General features: G+C 43.8%; 1 protein-coding gene across 4 annotated transcripts in view; it reads left to right on the top strand.

The window, feature by feature from the left end:
* Positions 1 to 15814, top strand: part of Grk5 (G protein-coupled receptor kinase 5) — a 225251-nt gene that overhangs the window by 144592 nt on the left and 64845 nt on the right. For all 4 annotated transcript variants that reach the window (XM_041661152.1, XM_041661151.1, XM_041661154.1 and 1 more), the window contains one exon: positions 2438 to 2550. In XM_041661152.1, the coding sequence (XP_041517086.1) occupies positions 2438 to 2550 (113 nt within the window). The remainder of the gene's footprint in view (positions 1 to 2437; positions 2551 to 15814) is intronic.

Here is a 15814-nt window from a genome sequence, read left to right as displayed (position 1 = left end):
TCTAATCATTTGTGAAACTGGCAATCAAGTAGGGCTCCAGTCTGTGAAGGGACTCTCAGGACCTGGTCATTCTGAGGCCTACAAATTCAGGCCCATGATTACTTGGAGTGACATGTGAGACTGCTCCTGCCAGTACCTTCTGTCTATAGTGTCCTTAGATTGTGAGAGGCCTGGGTCAGGTATTGCTAGGGGAAAGTTCTGAGAACAGGGCCTTTGGTCTTGTTACACCCTCTGTTGGTTGATGTCTTGGCAAATGTCAGGCTGGCCTGGAAAGATGGAGAGGAAAGAGGCTTGGTGTGCTGAGTTTGAACATAGAAATATTGAGACAGCTACAGTTATCACCAGGTAAATTCATCCTCCTACACAACATGACTTGTTGATGCTTGTTCCTTTTTTCTTTGCTCCTATCCCGTTCTTTAGGCCATCTCTTCAAGTCTGCTCTGTGACATCTTGTAGTGGTCACATACTCTGCCCTGAATTAAAGAAGTGACTTTTAAATTAAAAGAACCTTCTAGTGCAGAGAAGCAAGAAGCCTTTGAAGAGAGTTTGATGGGTATATGTCTACTCTTTGTAGTTACTGTCAGATATGAATGCCCAGGCCTCAGGCAGGGCTTTAGTGGCATGGAATTAAAAAAAAAAACTTATCATCAGTCTTAAGTCCTCAGCACTCTAGAGATAAGCAAGCCTCTTTCCAGGAAGTTCTAGAAGCAGCTCCAGGGCTAAGAACACATGCCCTAACCTTGGTGGCTAGGTCTAGTGCATGGGCCACTTTCTGAACCTATGGCTGTAACCAGTAAATAGACCTCCAATTTGGCTATTACTGAGTCAAGTGCCCATGCTTGACCTTATCATTATCATTGTGGGGAGTATGAAGATTCTGATTGGATTGGGCTGTGTCATTTGCACACTCTCTCTCCTTCCTCCCTCCCTCCCTCCCTCCCTCCCTCCCTTCCTTCCTTTCTCTTTTTCTCTCGAGACAGGGTTTCTCAATGGGTAGCCCTGGCTATCCTAGAACTTGCTCTGTATACCAGACTGACCTCAAACTCACAGATTAGCCTGTCTCTGCCTCCTGAGTGCTGGGATTAAAGGTGTGTGCTACCACCTCCTGGGTGCATTTGCTCATTCTTGAACCTGTCATTATAGCTGGAAGACAGGTGACTCTGATTTGCTGGGGTTGAGTCACAAACCATTTTCAGAACTTGAGAAGCACCAGCCTCCCCAAACCAGAAGGTTTGGTGGGGATTTTTTCGGACTTGGGGAGAGGATGTTCCCTAGAAGAGAAGATGGTGTAGAATAAGAAGACTTACATCTGGGCTAATAATAGGTTCCCTTGCTAGTGAATGGTTGTCCTTGCTCCATCACTGCCTAGGACTCAGCCCTTCCTTTCCACCAAGTTGCTTCCAAGCTTTTTTAGTTTGAGGGACAGCTGCGGATTGGAAGGTTGGAGTGTCTGAGACAGCATGGCTCAGTGGTCATTTCCCCAAGCATCCTCTGCCTAGGGAAAGCTCAAAGAATCTTAAGTGTTATTTCTGGGAAAGAATTCTAGTCCTAGCCCCAAATATGTGCTTTGTTTTTCATAGGAGGAAAAACAAAGGGGTCAAAGAGAGGATGGGGTGAGCCATTGAAATAATAAAACATCCAGTGCTAGCGCTCCAGCTCCTGGCTGGGGTTGGGTGGTTCACCTTGTTTCTTCTTAAGGACCCTCTTGGTGGCTGAGTGGCTGAAGGCTCGTCACTTCCTGTTTCTATGCCTGTTCATATGGGAAATGCAGGTTTTATGTGAAGCACTTTTATTCAAAGTGCGGGCTTTTCTCCAATTGGGTAAAAATAGAAGAAAAAAAAAGCAAAAAACCCAGTACAAAATTGTATATATACTAGGATGCTTTGAATTATAAGTAATTTAGGATTTTTTTTCCAACTGCCCTAAGAAATCAGTTTTTCAGATTTGCTGTGGGCTGCAGGCATGGTTTGATCCAGAGATCTGGACATTACCAGGGAACAACTCTGCTTCTTGTCATTTTTTCTGCCCTCCTGGTTCAGCCCCCTTCTCACAGCCGCTTTCCACGCAAGGTCCCGGACACTGTTGTAGGCACCGACTTCCGGAGCAAGAGGGAGTACTAGCTGCATTCATATAGGCCATGAGCCTGACACCTTCACCCAGTCACCAGAATCATGCTTTTTTTTTCTTGTTGTTTGGCCAGAGAAGAGCCATAATTGCCAGAACCACTCATGTCTCTGTATAGAAGTCATAATACTGAAAAACAGCTAGGTTGGCCTGGCACCACTCTCTGTTTTAGACTGCTGTCCCCCCGTCCAGATCCTATGAGATAATGGCTTACATCCACCATTATCTGGCCTCATCTATCCAGAGTTCTTGACACAATTGTAGAGTAACTGCCTAGTGCTCCCCGGTCTCACCACACTTTTCTTGTCTCCAGACAGAGATTACTGCAGTCTATGTGACAAGCAACCAATTGGGAGACTGCTTTTTCGACAGTTCTGTGAAACCAGGCCTGAACTGGAGTGCTACATTCAGTTTCTGGACTTAGTGGTAAGTCCCTGCCAAGTGACCCTTGGATTTTCAGTGATCAGCAGTTGGTTTTGTCAGAAGGAAATAAAGATAAACTTGATGGTTTTGAAACCAGAAGTACTTAAACTCTTGTTGCATGAGAAGGTTCTTAATGTTGAGGTAGCTCTTGGATGCTGTTGCCCTTCCTCCAGCTGAGATGCTTCATGTAAAATACACAGCTAGTATCTTTGTCTACCAGTTTACTGTCTATTTCTCCAGGAAATGCAAACTTTTGGCTTTTGAGTTTCTTGTTCACCCCATTCAGCAGAGCTTCCTGAACACAAAGACACCATCAGTAAACTCTTGTTCAGTGAGTGCCCATTGGCTCTTTCCAGCCAGCCCTCACTATATCAGGTGGCTGTGCCTGATGCTTCCAGGACTTCCTTCAGCTGTGTTGTGTCTCATTTGTTTAACAAAAGCGTAAGTTTTAAAGGAGATTATGAAAATTCTCAGGAGTTCATTCGCCTTTGATCAGGATGGTCAAGACTCCTAAGTCCATCGCCTAGACAACTACCCTTTGGGTTTCTATCTGGGGATGGAGATTAGGGACTTTAGGTGGCTGGATAAAGCAATAGGGAACCCCTGTGAAGGGAGTGGGGTAAGCTTGGATTTCCTGTCAAGGACAGAACCGAGATACTATTGTTTCTTAGAGACTCACATGGCTTCTATCTCTGTTTAGGCTGCTTCCCCACAGGGCTCAAGTTTTTATGTCTCTTCAGAGTTTCCTTATTGTCTCTAAACCAATAAGCAAAGCAACTAGGGTAGACATCTCCATTGAAGTTCCACCACCTCTACCAAGTCAACATACTCAACACATGGAACCATTTCTCCCAGGTCCTCCAAACTCTCAGCCCCAAGAATGTACCTGGCTCCCCAGTTACTGGAAGCTGAAGTCTTTGCAGTGGCCTTAATTCATCTGCCTTTCTCATTCTTTGCCCATGTTCAGGGACCATGTGCTCAGCTCCTTGACCTCTTGATCCCTTTTCAGGCAGTGGCTTCTGCCTCAGTCCTGGTCCTGACACAGGCCCTAGCATCTTTCACTTGAATGATCAAGCTAGTTCTCAACCATGACTGGAGATTAAAAACACATGGGAGCCTTAAAAACTACCAGTGCCCAAGCTGAAACCCAGACTAATAAATTTGAATCTCTGAGAGTAGAGCCTGTTTTTTTAAAACTTATTATGGAATGTTCAGTCTACTAAAAAGTAAAAGTCAGCTGTATAATGTAATGCATCCTCATGTGCCTCTCTCCGCACTTCAACAGTATTGGCCCAGACTTCCACCTTCCCCTCAGCGGTGGCTTATAACAATTATCAACTATCAAAATTGTTTCATCTGTGGAGTTTTTAGTATGCATCGTTAAAGAGTAAGGGCTCTTTAAAGCAAAACCAAAAACATGACTTAGGGTTTATGTCTTAGTTAGTGTTCTATTGTAGGAAGAGACACCATGACCATGACAACTTTTGTAAGAGAAAGCATTTAACTGGGGGCTTTCTTACAATTTCAGATATTTAGTCCATTATTATCATGGTGGGAAGGGAAGCATGTAGGTAGGTGCTGGAATGTAGTTGAGAGCTACATCCTGAGAGAGAAGCAAGCACGTGCACGCGCGTGCGCGCACGCGCACATGCGCGCGCGCGCACACACACACACACACACACACACACGAGACACACTTCCTCCAACAAAGACCACATGTCCTAATCTTCCCCCAAGTAGTGCCACTCCCTAATGACCAAGCATTCAAATCTATGAGCCTATGGTAGCCATTCTTATTCAACCACAACAGTTTAGGATGTGGTTCAGTGTTAGAGCTCTGACCTAGTATATACAAAAAGACCTGGGTTCCATCCCCAGCAATGCATAAAAACAACACATACAAGAAAAAATAAAGGGGGCTGGAGAGATGGCTCAGTGGTTAAGAGCATTGCCTGCTCTTCCAAAGGTCCTGAGTTCAATTCCCAGCAACCACATGGTGGCTCACAACCATCTGTAATAAGGTCTGGCGCCCTCTTCTGGCCTTCGGCATACACACAAATAGACTATTGTATAAATAATAAATAAATATTTAAACAAAAAAAGAAAAAAAGCTGGGAGGTGATGGTGCATGCCTTTAATTCCAGCACTCGGGAGGCAGAGGCAGGAGGATCTCTGTGAGTTTGAGGCCACCCTGGTCTACAGAGCTAGTTCCAGGACAGCTAGGTCTGTTATACAGAGAAAACCTGTCTCGAAAAAAACAAAAAGAAAGAGAAAGAGAGAAAGAAGGAAAAAACCCACCATAATACTGTTATTATAACTAAAATTTTCTTTATTATCATTAAATATGAATGTATAAATTTCTGATTCTCTTGTACACTTTATGAGTTTGTGTTTTGCTATCTGTAGAACTGACCTGGGTTTATATCATTTGGTTTTTCTCTTCGCTCCAGGCTCCCCCATCAGCACCTTCTGTGATGGGTCTGTTCTTCTAGAGTAGAGGAACTATTACTCCAGCAGCTGCTTACTTACTGGGCCCTCAGTATTCCTTGTAGATTTCTTTTGTGTGTATTTGTGTGTTCATGTTTGTACCTGATTGCTCAGAGTAGTCTTAAGTCCTTCCAGCGGGGAGTATACGTTATCTGCTCATCTTGCTTTATGAGACAGCAATATTCAACACCTAAATCTGTTGAGGGGTGAAGGTTTACGACATGGCAGCATTCTAATTTTACTCTTCTTCATGCTAACTGTAGCACTTTCTTTGCTTCTACGGCTATCTAACAGTAAAGTTCAAATAGAAACTGATTGATGAAAGATTTTCCTATGTTTATGTTTCAAGACGCCCAGTTTGGGTTTGGGAGATAGCTCAGTTGGTAACATGAAGATCTGTCACCTACCAAAAAAAAAAGCTCGTGTGCTCTTATAATCACAATGCTGGAGAGGCAAAGACGGATGGATCCCTGGGGACACTACCCGTTAGCCTAACCTATTTGGTGAGTATGAAATTCAGTGACATACATTCTCAAAAATCAAGGTGAAAAATACCTGAGGAACAACACCCGAAATTGACTTTTAGCCTTCATATGCTTATACATATACATACACTCTTCCCAAAACACAGCAAATCAAGAGCCAATTTGAAAATTGGCTCCCTAACACCATCCATAGTAATGTATGAGATTCGTGGCTTTAACTGTGTGGTATGTGTCCCAGTGCGCTGAAGTTCTTTTCCTTATTTCCTCCTGGACTCACTGTTGGCCAGTGGGAACCTCCCTTGGAGCACTTGTGGAACCCAGGATTCACTAACAGCCCCCTTGCTGTCTGCAGTGACAAAATTCTGGATCCGTCTTGTACTATACCAAGAAGCCTGGTTCCTTTGCCTGGAAAGTGACATTTGGGAACCACAACTTGACACTAGAGGTGCTTGTTGTAACCAGATAAAACATCATTTCTAGCAGGTAGTAATGTTTTTCAAATCTCCAGGGACTTTATTGTGTATCTGGGGTTGGGAAGTATTGATGTCAAGCTAATACCCAGGCTCTGAGGATGGCTTACCAGATTAGCCACCAGCAAACCTTTGCTTTCCCTTTAATTCCCAGCCTTCACCAGATGTTTTTTCCACTTCTGGTTCTGCCCAAGTATTTGCTTGTTGGAGCTCTGACTTGCTAGACTAAGTTAAGTTTCCTGGACCTGACTGTCTGAACCCCCTCTTTCTGCGATGCCACTCCATGATCTCATTTCCCTGGCAGGTGCCTGCTTATTCTCCTGGCCCTGTTAGAACCTTTCCCACCTCATTTCCCCTCTTCTCCGAGTCCTTGCTTCCTATGTACACACGTTATTACACTGTACTGGCAGATGGTTAGTAACAGAAATTGCTGGATCCAGAGATAGGATTCTGGATCTAGCTCTTGTGAAACTGTGGGCAGGCATTAACCTCTGTGTGTGAGGGACTCCTCTTTTCCAGGATCTTTGGTTATGGCACTCAAACCTGAAGACCACTGGTCAGGAATTAACCAGGGCCCTCTGTGTGTACCCACCTACTGCAGTCACCTGGACTATGTTTTGGAGAGTCCTCACTTTGGCCTCATTTGCCTTTTTTTAGGGACTCAGACACTGTAACCTACAACAAAGCTTTCACTTGAGCCAGGATGAGAAGCCCTAGTACCAAGCTCCTCACTAGTCTTTAGCATTTCATTCATATAACAAAAATACTCTTTGCTGGGTAGAGTTCTAGACATTTGGGACAAATTGATAGAATAGCCTAAAATGTCTACACTTGTGATGTTACCTTCTAGCCAGGAAAGGATGTGCCCTGTGCCATAAGCACAGGAGGACAGTGATTTTTAAGTCCTAGAAAGTGGTAATTGGGGTGGAAAAAATAATCAGAACAGATTACAGTATTGGGAGTAAGGTAAAGGAGGCCTGGTTGTAGTGTTGAGAAGAGTGGTAAGCATGGGTAATCTTGCAAAGGTAACATATGATTGAAGATTAGAAGCAGTTGGAGCTAGGAGATAGTGAAAGGGCATTTCAGAAAGGGAACCTGCTGTGAGAAGGCTTGTTGGCAAGAGTGTCCATGGTTAGAGAGGAAGCACAGGGAGTAGGAGAAGCATTGATCATGCAAGACCTTATGCCTCTGAAGGACTTTGGCTTTTATTTTGCATGAAGCTCAGGAAACAAAGGGGGATTTTAGCAAAGCAGTAGGTGGCATGATATGATCTAGGTGGGTATAGGTAAATCTGGTAGAGCCAGTTCATAGCAACCCAGGTGAAAGCCACAGTGAAAACAGTAGCGACAGGTGGTTGGATTAGGCTTAGGGGGCATGTATTTCCAGAGTTCCCTGATGGACTGGAGATGAGATAGAATTGTTGAAGATGTTTTCTCTGTTAGTCAACAGAATAACTGACCAAAGCAGCTTAAGGAAACAGGGATTTATTTTTGTTCATCATGGTGGGGAAGTCTTGATGTCAAGAACTTGAGGCATCCATAGTCAGGAAGCAGGGAGTGATGAATGAAGGTTGCCATTGCCTCTGCCTCTTCCTCCTCCTTCTAAAAAATGGCTTTCTTACTCAAGAAGTTTTATTTGTGCCTGCATGAATATCTGTATACCATGTACATGCCTGGTACTCTTGAAGACCAGAGGACAGTATTGGATCCCCTGAGGCTGGAGTTACAGACAGTTGTGAACAGTCATATAGTGGGTACTGAGAATTGAACTCAGGTACTCTGGAATAGCAGAGTCAGTGCTCCTAACCTCTGAGCATATCTCCAGTCCCATTTCCTTCCTTCCTTCCTTCCTTCCTTCCTTCCTTCCTTCCTTCCTTCCCTCTACAGTTGGAGGACATGAGTGGAACCATTCATAGTAGGGTAAGTCTTCTCACTTCAGTGACCTTCATCTAGATTGCTCCTCATGGGCATGCTTATATCTTTCATGATTATAAATCATGTCAAATTGACAGTATTAGCCAGCTTCCAAGCAACTGGGAGAATGAAGCAAGAATAAGGCTGTGGGGAGCTCGTGCTGAGAGAAGATCAAGAATTTCTTTTCATATTCTGAGCCTTTAATAAGATATACATATGAAGATAAGTATCTAGATCTGGGGCTCATGAGAAACGCTTGGGCTGGGAATGGAAAACCAGAAATTGTCACTGTACAGCTGAAACATAAAGCTTTGGTCTGTGGGGGCTGCTTTGCCTAGTAGATAGAGGCAGCTGGAGCAGCAGTGATGACCATAGTTTGCGAGTCCAGGACCAAGGCTGCTGGAAAAGATGAGGTGGCAGCAGCCTTGAGACCTGTCTGAAGAGTTGGTGAGGCAGAGCCGGATCAGGCTGAACTGAGGAGCTGGTGGAATTTTCCAGTCATATACTATGTTAGGTGTATCTAGTCCACAAAAAGGGAAAAAATAAAACTCAATGGATGCCCAGTTTCTGCTTGTGCAGTCCTTCCCTTCTTACGGTGCCAATATCCAGAGCTGTTTATTAGAAAGGAAATGAGAGTCTGTCTCTTGCATTAACAAGTCAAATGCTCTATATACACCTTGACAGAGCACCAACTTAGAGAGGCTGATCTGAAGCCTTGGTACTTTTAGTTGGGAATTAGCAAGTCCCTTTCATTGCCACCTGTTGTCATAATTAGCCTCCGGATCCATCTTTTATATTTAAGGACTTTGCTGAGTTTTCTAGTGCCAACATAACTTCTCATGTGAAATTATTATTTTTTTCTTTCATTTTGACTGGATGGAGGAGGTAGGAATGTTTGCTAGTCTCTTCTTGGGGTATGAGGGAAGGTTGGTGGATCTGAACCTTAAGAAACTACTGTCCCAGCTGGCAATTGCAACTCTGCAGCTTCCAGCAGCAGTTTGGCCACATGGGGCTGCAGCCAGGCAGGAATTCTGTTCCCTCAGCCACTGCTAAATCTCTATCCTTCTTTAGACTCAGAATTCAAAAGGTGAGGTGAAATTCCACTAGCTCAGAGAGGCTGAACAGCAAATAGCTAACCTTCTCTCCTTGCTTGTGTCTCCCAAAAAAAGGGCCTTCCTCCTGCTCAGCCCCCACTAAAGACCTTCACTACATTTTGTTATTCCTTACCATTTCCTGTCAGCTGGTTGACTCAGCCTCCTGACCCCAGGTTAATTTTATTTAATCAAACAAATGTAACATGTCTTTGCATCATTAATAGAAGCAGCAGAAACAAATATAACATATCTTTATACAGTTAAAATAATATTCCACAACATTTTATCACATGGGAGCTTACCTTTTTGGGTTAAGAAAAGATCAACTATCAGCAAATAAGAAAATGCCTAAAGAAGTAAGCAGCACCAGCTATAAGTTCAGAGAGCTGTTAAGAGTAGGAACCAGCATATTTGAGTAGGTCTCTGATTCTCGTGCCTGCTCTTGAGGCTTTTTCTTCTCCTGGATTGCCTTGTCCAGCCTTGATGTGATTTTTTTCTTTATCTCATTATATTTTATTCTCGTGCCTGCTCTTGAGGCTTTTTCTTCTCCTGGATTGCCTTGTCCAGCCTTGATGTGATTTTTTTCTTTATCTCATTATATTTTATTTTGCCACATTTAGTTATTATCTCATAGGAGCCTGTTCTTTTCTAGTGGGAGACAGTAAGGGAGTGGATCCAGAGGGGAGGTGAAGTGGGGAGGAACAGGGAGGAGTAGAGGGAGGGGAAACGTAGCTCAGACATTAAAGGTCATTCCTGGTAGTTTTAGTCTATACCCTCACAAAGATAGGAGCCTGTTCTTCCTTTCTCTCAATGGTACCATCTCATATGCTGTGCCAAGATGACACAGTGAATCTCTGACCCAGGGGCCTGGTTGGGCTGTTCAGTGAGAGACATATGACAGGCAGGTGCAGCTTTTGGAGTAGGCCAGATCCATCTAACCCTGCACCTCCGAGGGTGTTCCTCATGCAGTGGCTCAGCATTGTAGCTGTAGTGCAGAAAGTGAGCCAGGTTGGGTCCTACCCCCTGTGGCACGCTGCAGGCTATCACCTGGGTCCTCCCAGGAAGTGGACACTTATTTGAAGTGTGAATGTTGTTCATAGCAGGGAAGTTTATAAAGTTAACACAGGTGAGGAGATTAGCTGCTATGCTTCCCTTGTGCTGTCCCCATGTTCTGACATGCTAGGATGAGGGAAGGCACTAAAATAGGCTGATCTGTGAGAGCTTGGTCTTCAGAAGAAAGTCTGGGGACTGAGATGCCAAAGTGGAAGGGAGTTGAGAAAGCTACTTTATGGTCACACTATCCTCCCCCTCTACTGGGTGGAAAGGGCTTGGAGGAACAAGCCTGTAGTCAGCACATGCAAATAACCAGGACCAGTGTGGGTGGATCTTGCGATTTCTCCAAAAAGGTCTGCTTGGAGTAGCACTGCCGCCCAGGCGTGGTACAGACCTGCATCACAGGCTTTGGAATAGCTGACCATATCAATAATTATGGAAGCCGGAGATAGCAAAGTTTCTTGACATTTCTGACTTCATATTTCTGCCAGTGCTAGACAGTAAGTCTGCCGAGGTGAAGCAGAAACTAGTATAACTTTTTTTCCCCTTAAAGCCAAGGTCTCAGTTGTATAGCCGTGGCTGGTTTGTAGCTCAATTTGTAGACCAGGATGGCCTCAAACTCATAGAGATCCATCTGCCTCTGTGCCTCAAATGCTAGAATTAAAGGTATATGCCACAATATCCAGCTTACATGCTACTCTTGATCCAGAGTGGTTCCTTTGAACATGGTCCTTAAAAAAAAATCATCTGAGGGAAAGGGGTTTTCCCTGCTAGGACCTGTTTTCCCAGCATTTTCTGAGATTAATGATGCAGTCTTAGCAGGTTTATAAGCTGGGTGACCAGTGGTGTTGGTGCTCTCTGGCGGTACAGATAGATGACTAACCCTTTGTTGACTGAACTCAGTAGAGTATTTTGCTTCTTGTGACAAGGTAGCACCTGCTCCCCAAGGCCATCCTTTGTTTCTTATTAATCACAAATACTGCCTGCCTTATTTTTACCTGGAGTGAATCTGAAAGGAGAAATAGCCTCCAAAGACACTGTTTATGAGCAGTGGGAAGGACTCGGGTGGACAGGAAAGAAGATGGTTAGAACCTCTTCTGTTGTGGTAGGGAACATGGCCTACTAGCCACTCGGGTGGGAAGGTGTCATCTTCAGATGGAGTTCAAAGGACATTCCTTGCATTAGGTTTTCCTTTCTTGTCTTTTAGAATTATGAAATAGGGTCTTCCTATTGAAACTTGGCTGACTTGAGATTCTCCGCCTCAACCTCCAAGTGCTGGAATTATGAGTTTATACCACAGCGCATAGCTATTTCTCTTCTTTGAAGTCATCATCTGCCTGCCATTTTTGGAAATTTCTAGGCTCTTGGCACAGACTTCTATTGCTGCTTCTATTTTCTGGTATGAGCTGGTATAAACTGATTAGAACTTTTCCTCACTACTGGACAGGGATATTGGCAGAGAGGTTGTTTCTGGGCTAGTCCCAGTCTTGTGTCATGTGATCTGCCTTGGGCCCATGCATCATGGCACCTTCCTTCTCTCTTTCAGTGGCCTCTCACTACTCATCCCCACAAGCTCCAGCCCTCGTTGGATCATTCTGGAGACAAGGCCTGTCACTCTAGGTGACTTAATCAGTGTGGAAAAACCAGCTGGCATCTTTCTGTTGGTTTTCTGCCTCCCAAAACTAACGCTTCTCAAGTGGTGGTGGCCTGACAGTCTCGTCAAAAAAAGGTCTTTTGATCCAGGAGTGGGAAGGCCTGTCCCCAAGTGCTCCCAGCTGCCTTCTGGTGAAGTTTGCATCCATCTGGCCTCAGCTGGGAGACAGCTGACCTGAATGTGATGTTATTTTCTTTTTTTTAAAACATGGATTTTAGAACCCAGAGCAATAATATTTTCAGCTGGTCACTGAGCCTGATCAGTGAGCCCCAGACCTCCGTCTGGTTAAATAAATTTGCCTTTATAGATGTATTTTGGGACAGTGCAAATTCAGTGTTCAGAGTGGGATTGAGTTACCACAAATGGTGGTCAGTCATTTGCCCAGGGTCCTGGCCCTATAAAGCAGTCTGGCTATGTCCATGTGCCAGACCACAGGGTGAGGCTTCCAGTAACACAGTATACTGGGTGCTTCTTTGCTCCCCCTGAAAAAGGGAGGCTGGCTTTAGTGTTGAAGCTTTGTTGCAACTGCTCTGTAATATGTGAAGCTTGGAACCTCAGTGTTTTCCTCTGTATATTGGGAACAGTTATTCCTGCATGTTGGGCAAGTCTGTCATCCATCAGTGCTCCATGTAAAATCTCTCTGTCTCTCTGTCTCCTTTTCTCTCTCTCTCTCTCTCTCTCTCTCTCTCTCTCTCCCCCCCCCCCCCATCTGAACTTTAGGGAGGATTGTTGGGAATATAGGGAAAGAAAGTAACAGGAAGAATTAAGAAGAAAGAACTACCTCCTCTCCTTAAAGCATCTCAAAAATTCATCAGTCAAAGCAAGACACCATGAAAGTTTCAGTAGTCCAAGTCTCCTTTTGCTAGTGAGGAGGAATTGATTGTAGGAGAAATCTGCTGTGACCTGATGACACAGTGGGAATCAGGGCCTACTGGGCCAGTTCTTACGTTGTTGCTGTTGGCCATGTGAACTTGGGCAAGTTCTTTGCTTCTCTGAGCCTCAGTTGTAGCCTATAAAATAAAAGGTTGCATATCTTTTAGAACAACCAAGCCTTAGCCCAAATGGTCATAGGTTTCGTGTTTATACATTGGAGTGTTGTGACTCTTGGCTCTTTTTTTATTAGAAGAGGGACATCAAGGCAAGGGAACTTACTTGATTTGGATAAAAATGTACTGCTCCCTCTGTGGCCCTTCCACAGGCTTCCTGACCTATTTTTTTGTTTTGTTTTTGTTTGTTTGTTTTTATTTTCAGGATGGTCTTTTGGCAGGCATAAGGGATCCAGAACTTAGATCCTGAGCTGTGAGCTGCCTTCAATTTGGCAAGGAGGGACTAGTAGCTACTATATCATTTAATGCTTGGAAGAGTGCAGACCTGTATGCATTGGTCATTTCCTATGCCTTTTTGGTCTGTACTTTGGTGTTGAGGATGACAAATTATCAGGTGTAGGTTTTGAAGTGGTTTTACCCCACCTGAAATTAGTTGCTTTGTCTAAATGAGAAAGGCAAACTCACTCAAGCTTCTTGTTACACATGAGACCTTTCATCCATTTAGCAAATGCGTTGGATGAGTGAAGGAGCCCTTCTTGGCTCATGGAAAATGTAAAACTTTGATTTTCAGATTTCTTTAAAAGCCTAGGCAGTTTGGATGCTCACCTTACTAGACCTGGATGGAGGTGGGTGGTCCTTGGGCTTCCCACAGGGCAGGGAACCCTGATAGCTCTTTGGGCTGACGAGGTAGGGGGACTTGATTCGGGGAGGGGGAGGGAAATGGGAAGCAGTGGTGGGGAAGAGACAGAAATCTTTAATAAATAAATAAATTAAAAAAAAAGATTTCTTTAGAACTTGAAATTTTCTGGATTGTTCAGTGACCTGGAGTCCTAAGTTTCTTAATGATACCAAGGAAGAGTTCTGGGTATGGAAGTCAGAGCCCAGCCATGCCACCTCTGACTTCATGACTCTGGGCTAGTGGCTTTCCACTACTGAGGAGTGTAGAATGCCACCCTCTACCTCCCTGGTTCCTGATCTGTCAAGATGTGATGTCATACTCTTCCTGCCATGAACTTCTCTGTGCCTTCCCCACCACAATGAAAAGTATTCTTTAAAACTCTAAGCTAGAATAGATTCTTCCTTTCTTAATTTGCTTCTGAATTTTGTCATAGCAACATATAAAGCAATTAAAACAAAAAAAATGGTACTAAGAAAGTGGATTTTTACTGTGATAGACCTAATCATGAGGTTTGTAGGCCTTCAGAACTGGTTGGCAGAAGGAATGTGGAAGCATTTAGAGCTGCAGGCTAGAGTTTTGTAAGTAGAGTTTAATGGGCCATTCTGGTGGGAGTTCAGAATGCTGGTCAAAATGTAGATAGTAAAGGCTAGGCCCAGGAGGTATCAGAGAGAAACAAATTCTCTGGGAAATTGGGCTAGAGGTCACTCATATTACAAAGGATCTGGCTACATTTTACGTATGCCTGAGATTAAATCCTAAAGTAATGGACCAATTCATGACAGTGTAGTTGGGCTGTGGCCTGGTTTTTGCTTTCTCCTTTTAGTTTAATTTATAGAAAAAAATCTGAGCAAAAAGTTGCTAACAGAGATTGCACTTTCATTTCCCGGACACCCAGCATTACACAGAAACTATATTAATTGCAACACTGACCAATGACTCAGGCATATTTCTCTTTAGCTCTTGCATCTTAAATTAACCCTTAATTCTTGTCTTTGTTTAGCCATATGGCTTGGTACCTTTTGTGCAGCATTCTCATCTTGCTTCCTCTGTGTTTGGGTGGCAACTGTGTCTGGCTGCCCTCTTCTCAGAATTCTCCTAGTCTGGTCACCTCACCTGTATTTCCTGCCTGACTATTGGCTAATCAGTGTTTTATTAAACCCATACGAGTGACAAATCTTTACAGGGTACAAGAGCATTCATTATTCCATAGCAAAAAGTAGAACAGAAAGATAGGAAAAATGTTGAATTTTGTGAAGAAAAGAGTGTGGGCATACTTAAATTGTAGACAGGGTAGGCACAGAAAAAGCCAAGGATAAAAGTAGGTTTAATTGCTAGAGATTAGCATCATGGAGCACAGGAACAATAGGACAGGGGTCTTGAGGGTAAGACCTTAGTCATAGAAGGCTCCAAGTCATAAAAATGGAAATTGATTTGAAAGCAGAATGTGGGGGTGTTTGTGTATGTGGAGGGGGGTGCCTGAGACTAATGTTTCAAAGGCAATTTACTATGCTTTCCAAGAGTATCTGAGTAGACATGCAGAGACCCAGTGCAGCTGAAATAAAAGGGGTCCTGGATATATCTTGTGCTGGCCTTAGAACTTGATAGCACCATCCACATAGTGCTAACTTCACAGGCAGCCTGAATGCAAGAGCTACAATGTCATGGAGGCTTGTACTAAGCTTCCAGGAAAAATCCAATGAGACCAAGAAATGTCTGACAGTTCACAGTCCCTGCAGGGAATTCATGTGTATTGTAGTTGACAGGACTGTAGGGGTGGTACTGGCCAAGTCTGATGCTGGGCACGAAACTACAGGGTTTGGTGTTTGCTGTGCTGCATTTCAGGCTTGCTTTGGTTCGGGCTTGCTTTTCTCTAGTTCTTTTGGAATGGGAATGCTTATTCTACCACTATGTATTAGAAGAATGTAACTTTTTAATTTTTTTTATAGGAATCACAACTGAGAGTATATTTTTGGTTTCAGGGGTCTCAGAAAAGATTTTGGACTTTTGAACATTCTCAGAACCATAAAAACTAAAGTTGGGTTTGATAGATTTTGCATTATGAGATAACTGTGAGCCTATGGGGGCCAAGGACAGAATGTTTTGGTTTGAGTATTGAATATTTCCACTGTCTCCTGTTTGAACACTTAGTCCCTAGAATAGTGATTCTGTTTGTGGTGGCTATAGAACCTTTGGACATAGCAGTTAGGCCCCATGGCTGACATGTTGCTCTAGTGGTAAGCCTTACATGTTACAGCCCAAATCTGTTTTCTGCCTGAGTGTTCTACTTCCTTATCTAACAAAATGTGACTAGCCTGGGTCCCCATTCCTGCCACCATGAACTCAACCATGGCCTTCCCACTATGATGGACTATACCAGTGGTTCTCA

Source organism: Microtus oregoni, unplaced genomic scaffold, assembly GCF_018167655.1.
Source record: "Microtus oregoni isolate MIOR12 unplaced genomic scaffold, Mior012 000012F_ref0000307, whole genome shotgun sequence".
In the NCBI taxonomy this organism is placed as follows: domain Eukaryota; kingdom Metazoa; phylum Chordata; class Mammalia; order Rodentia; family Cricetidae; genus Microtus; species Microtus oregoni.
The sequence above is the reverse complement of the archived record's forward strand: the minus strand, read 5'-3'. Positions and strand labels throughout refer to the sequence as shown.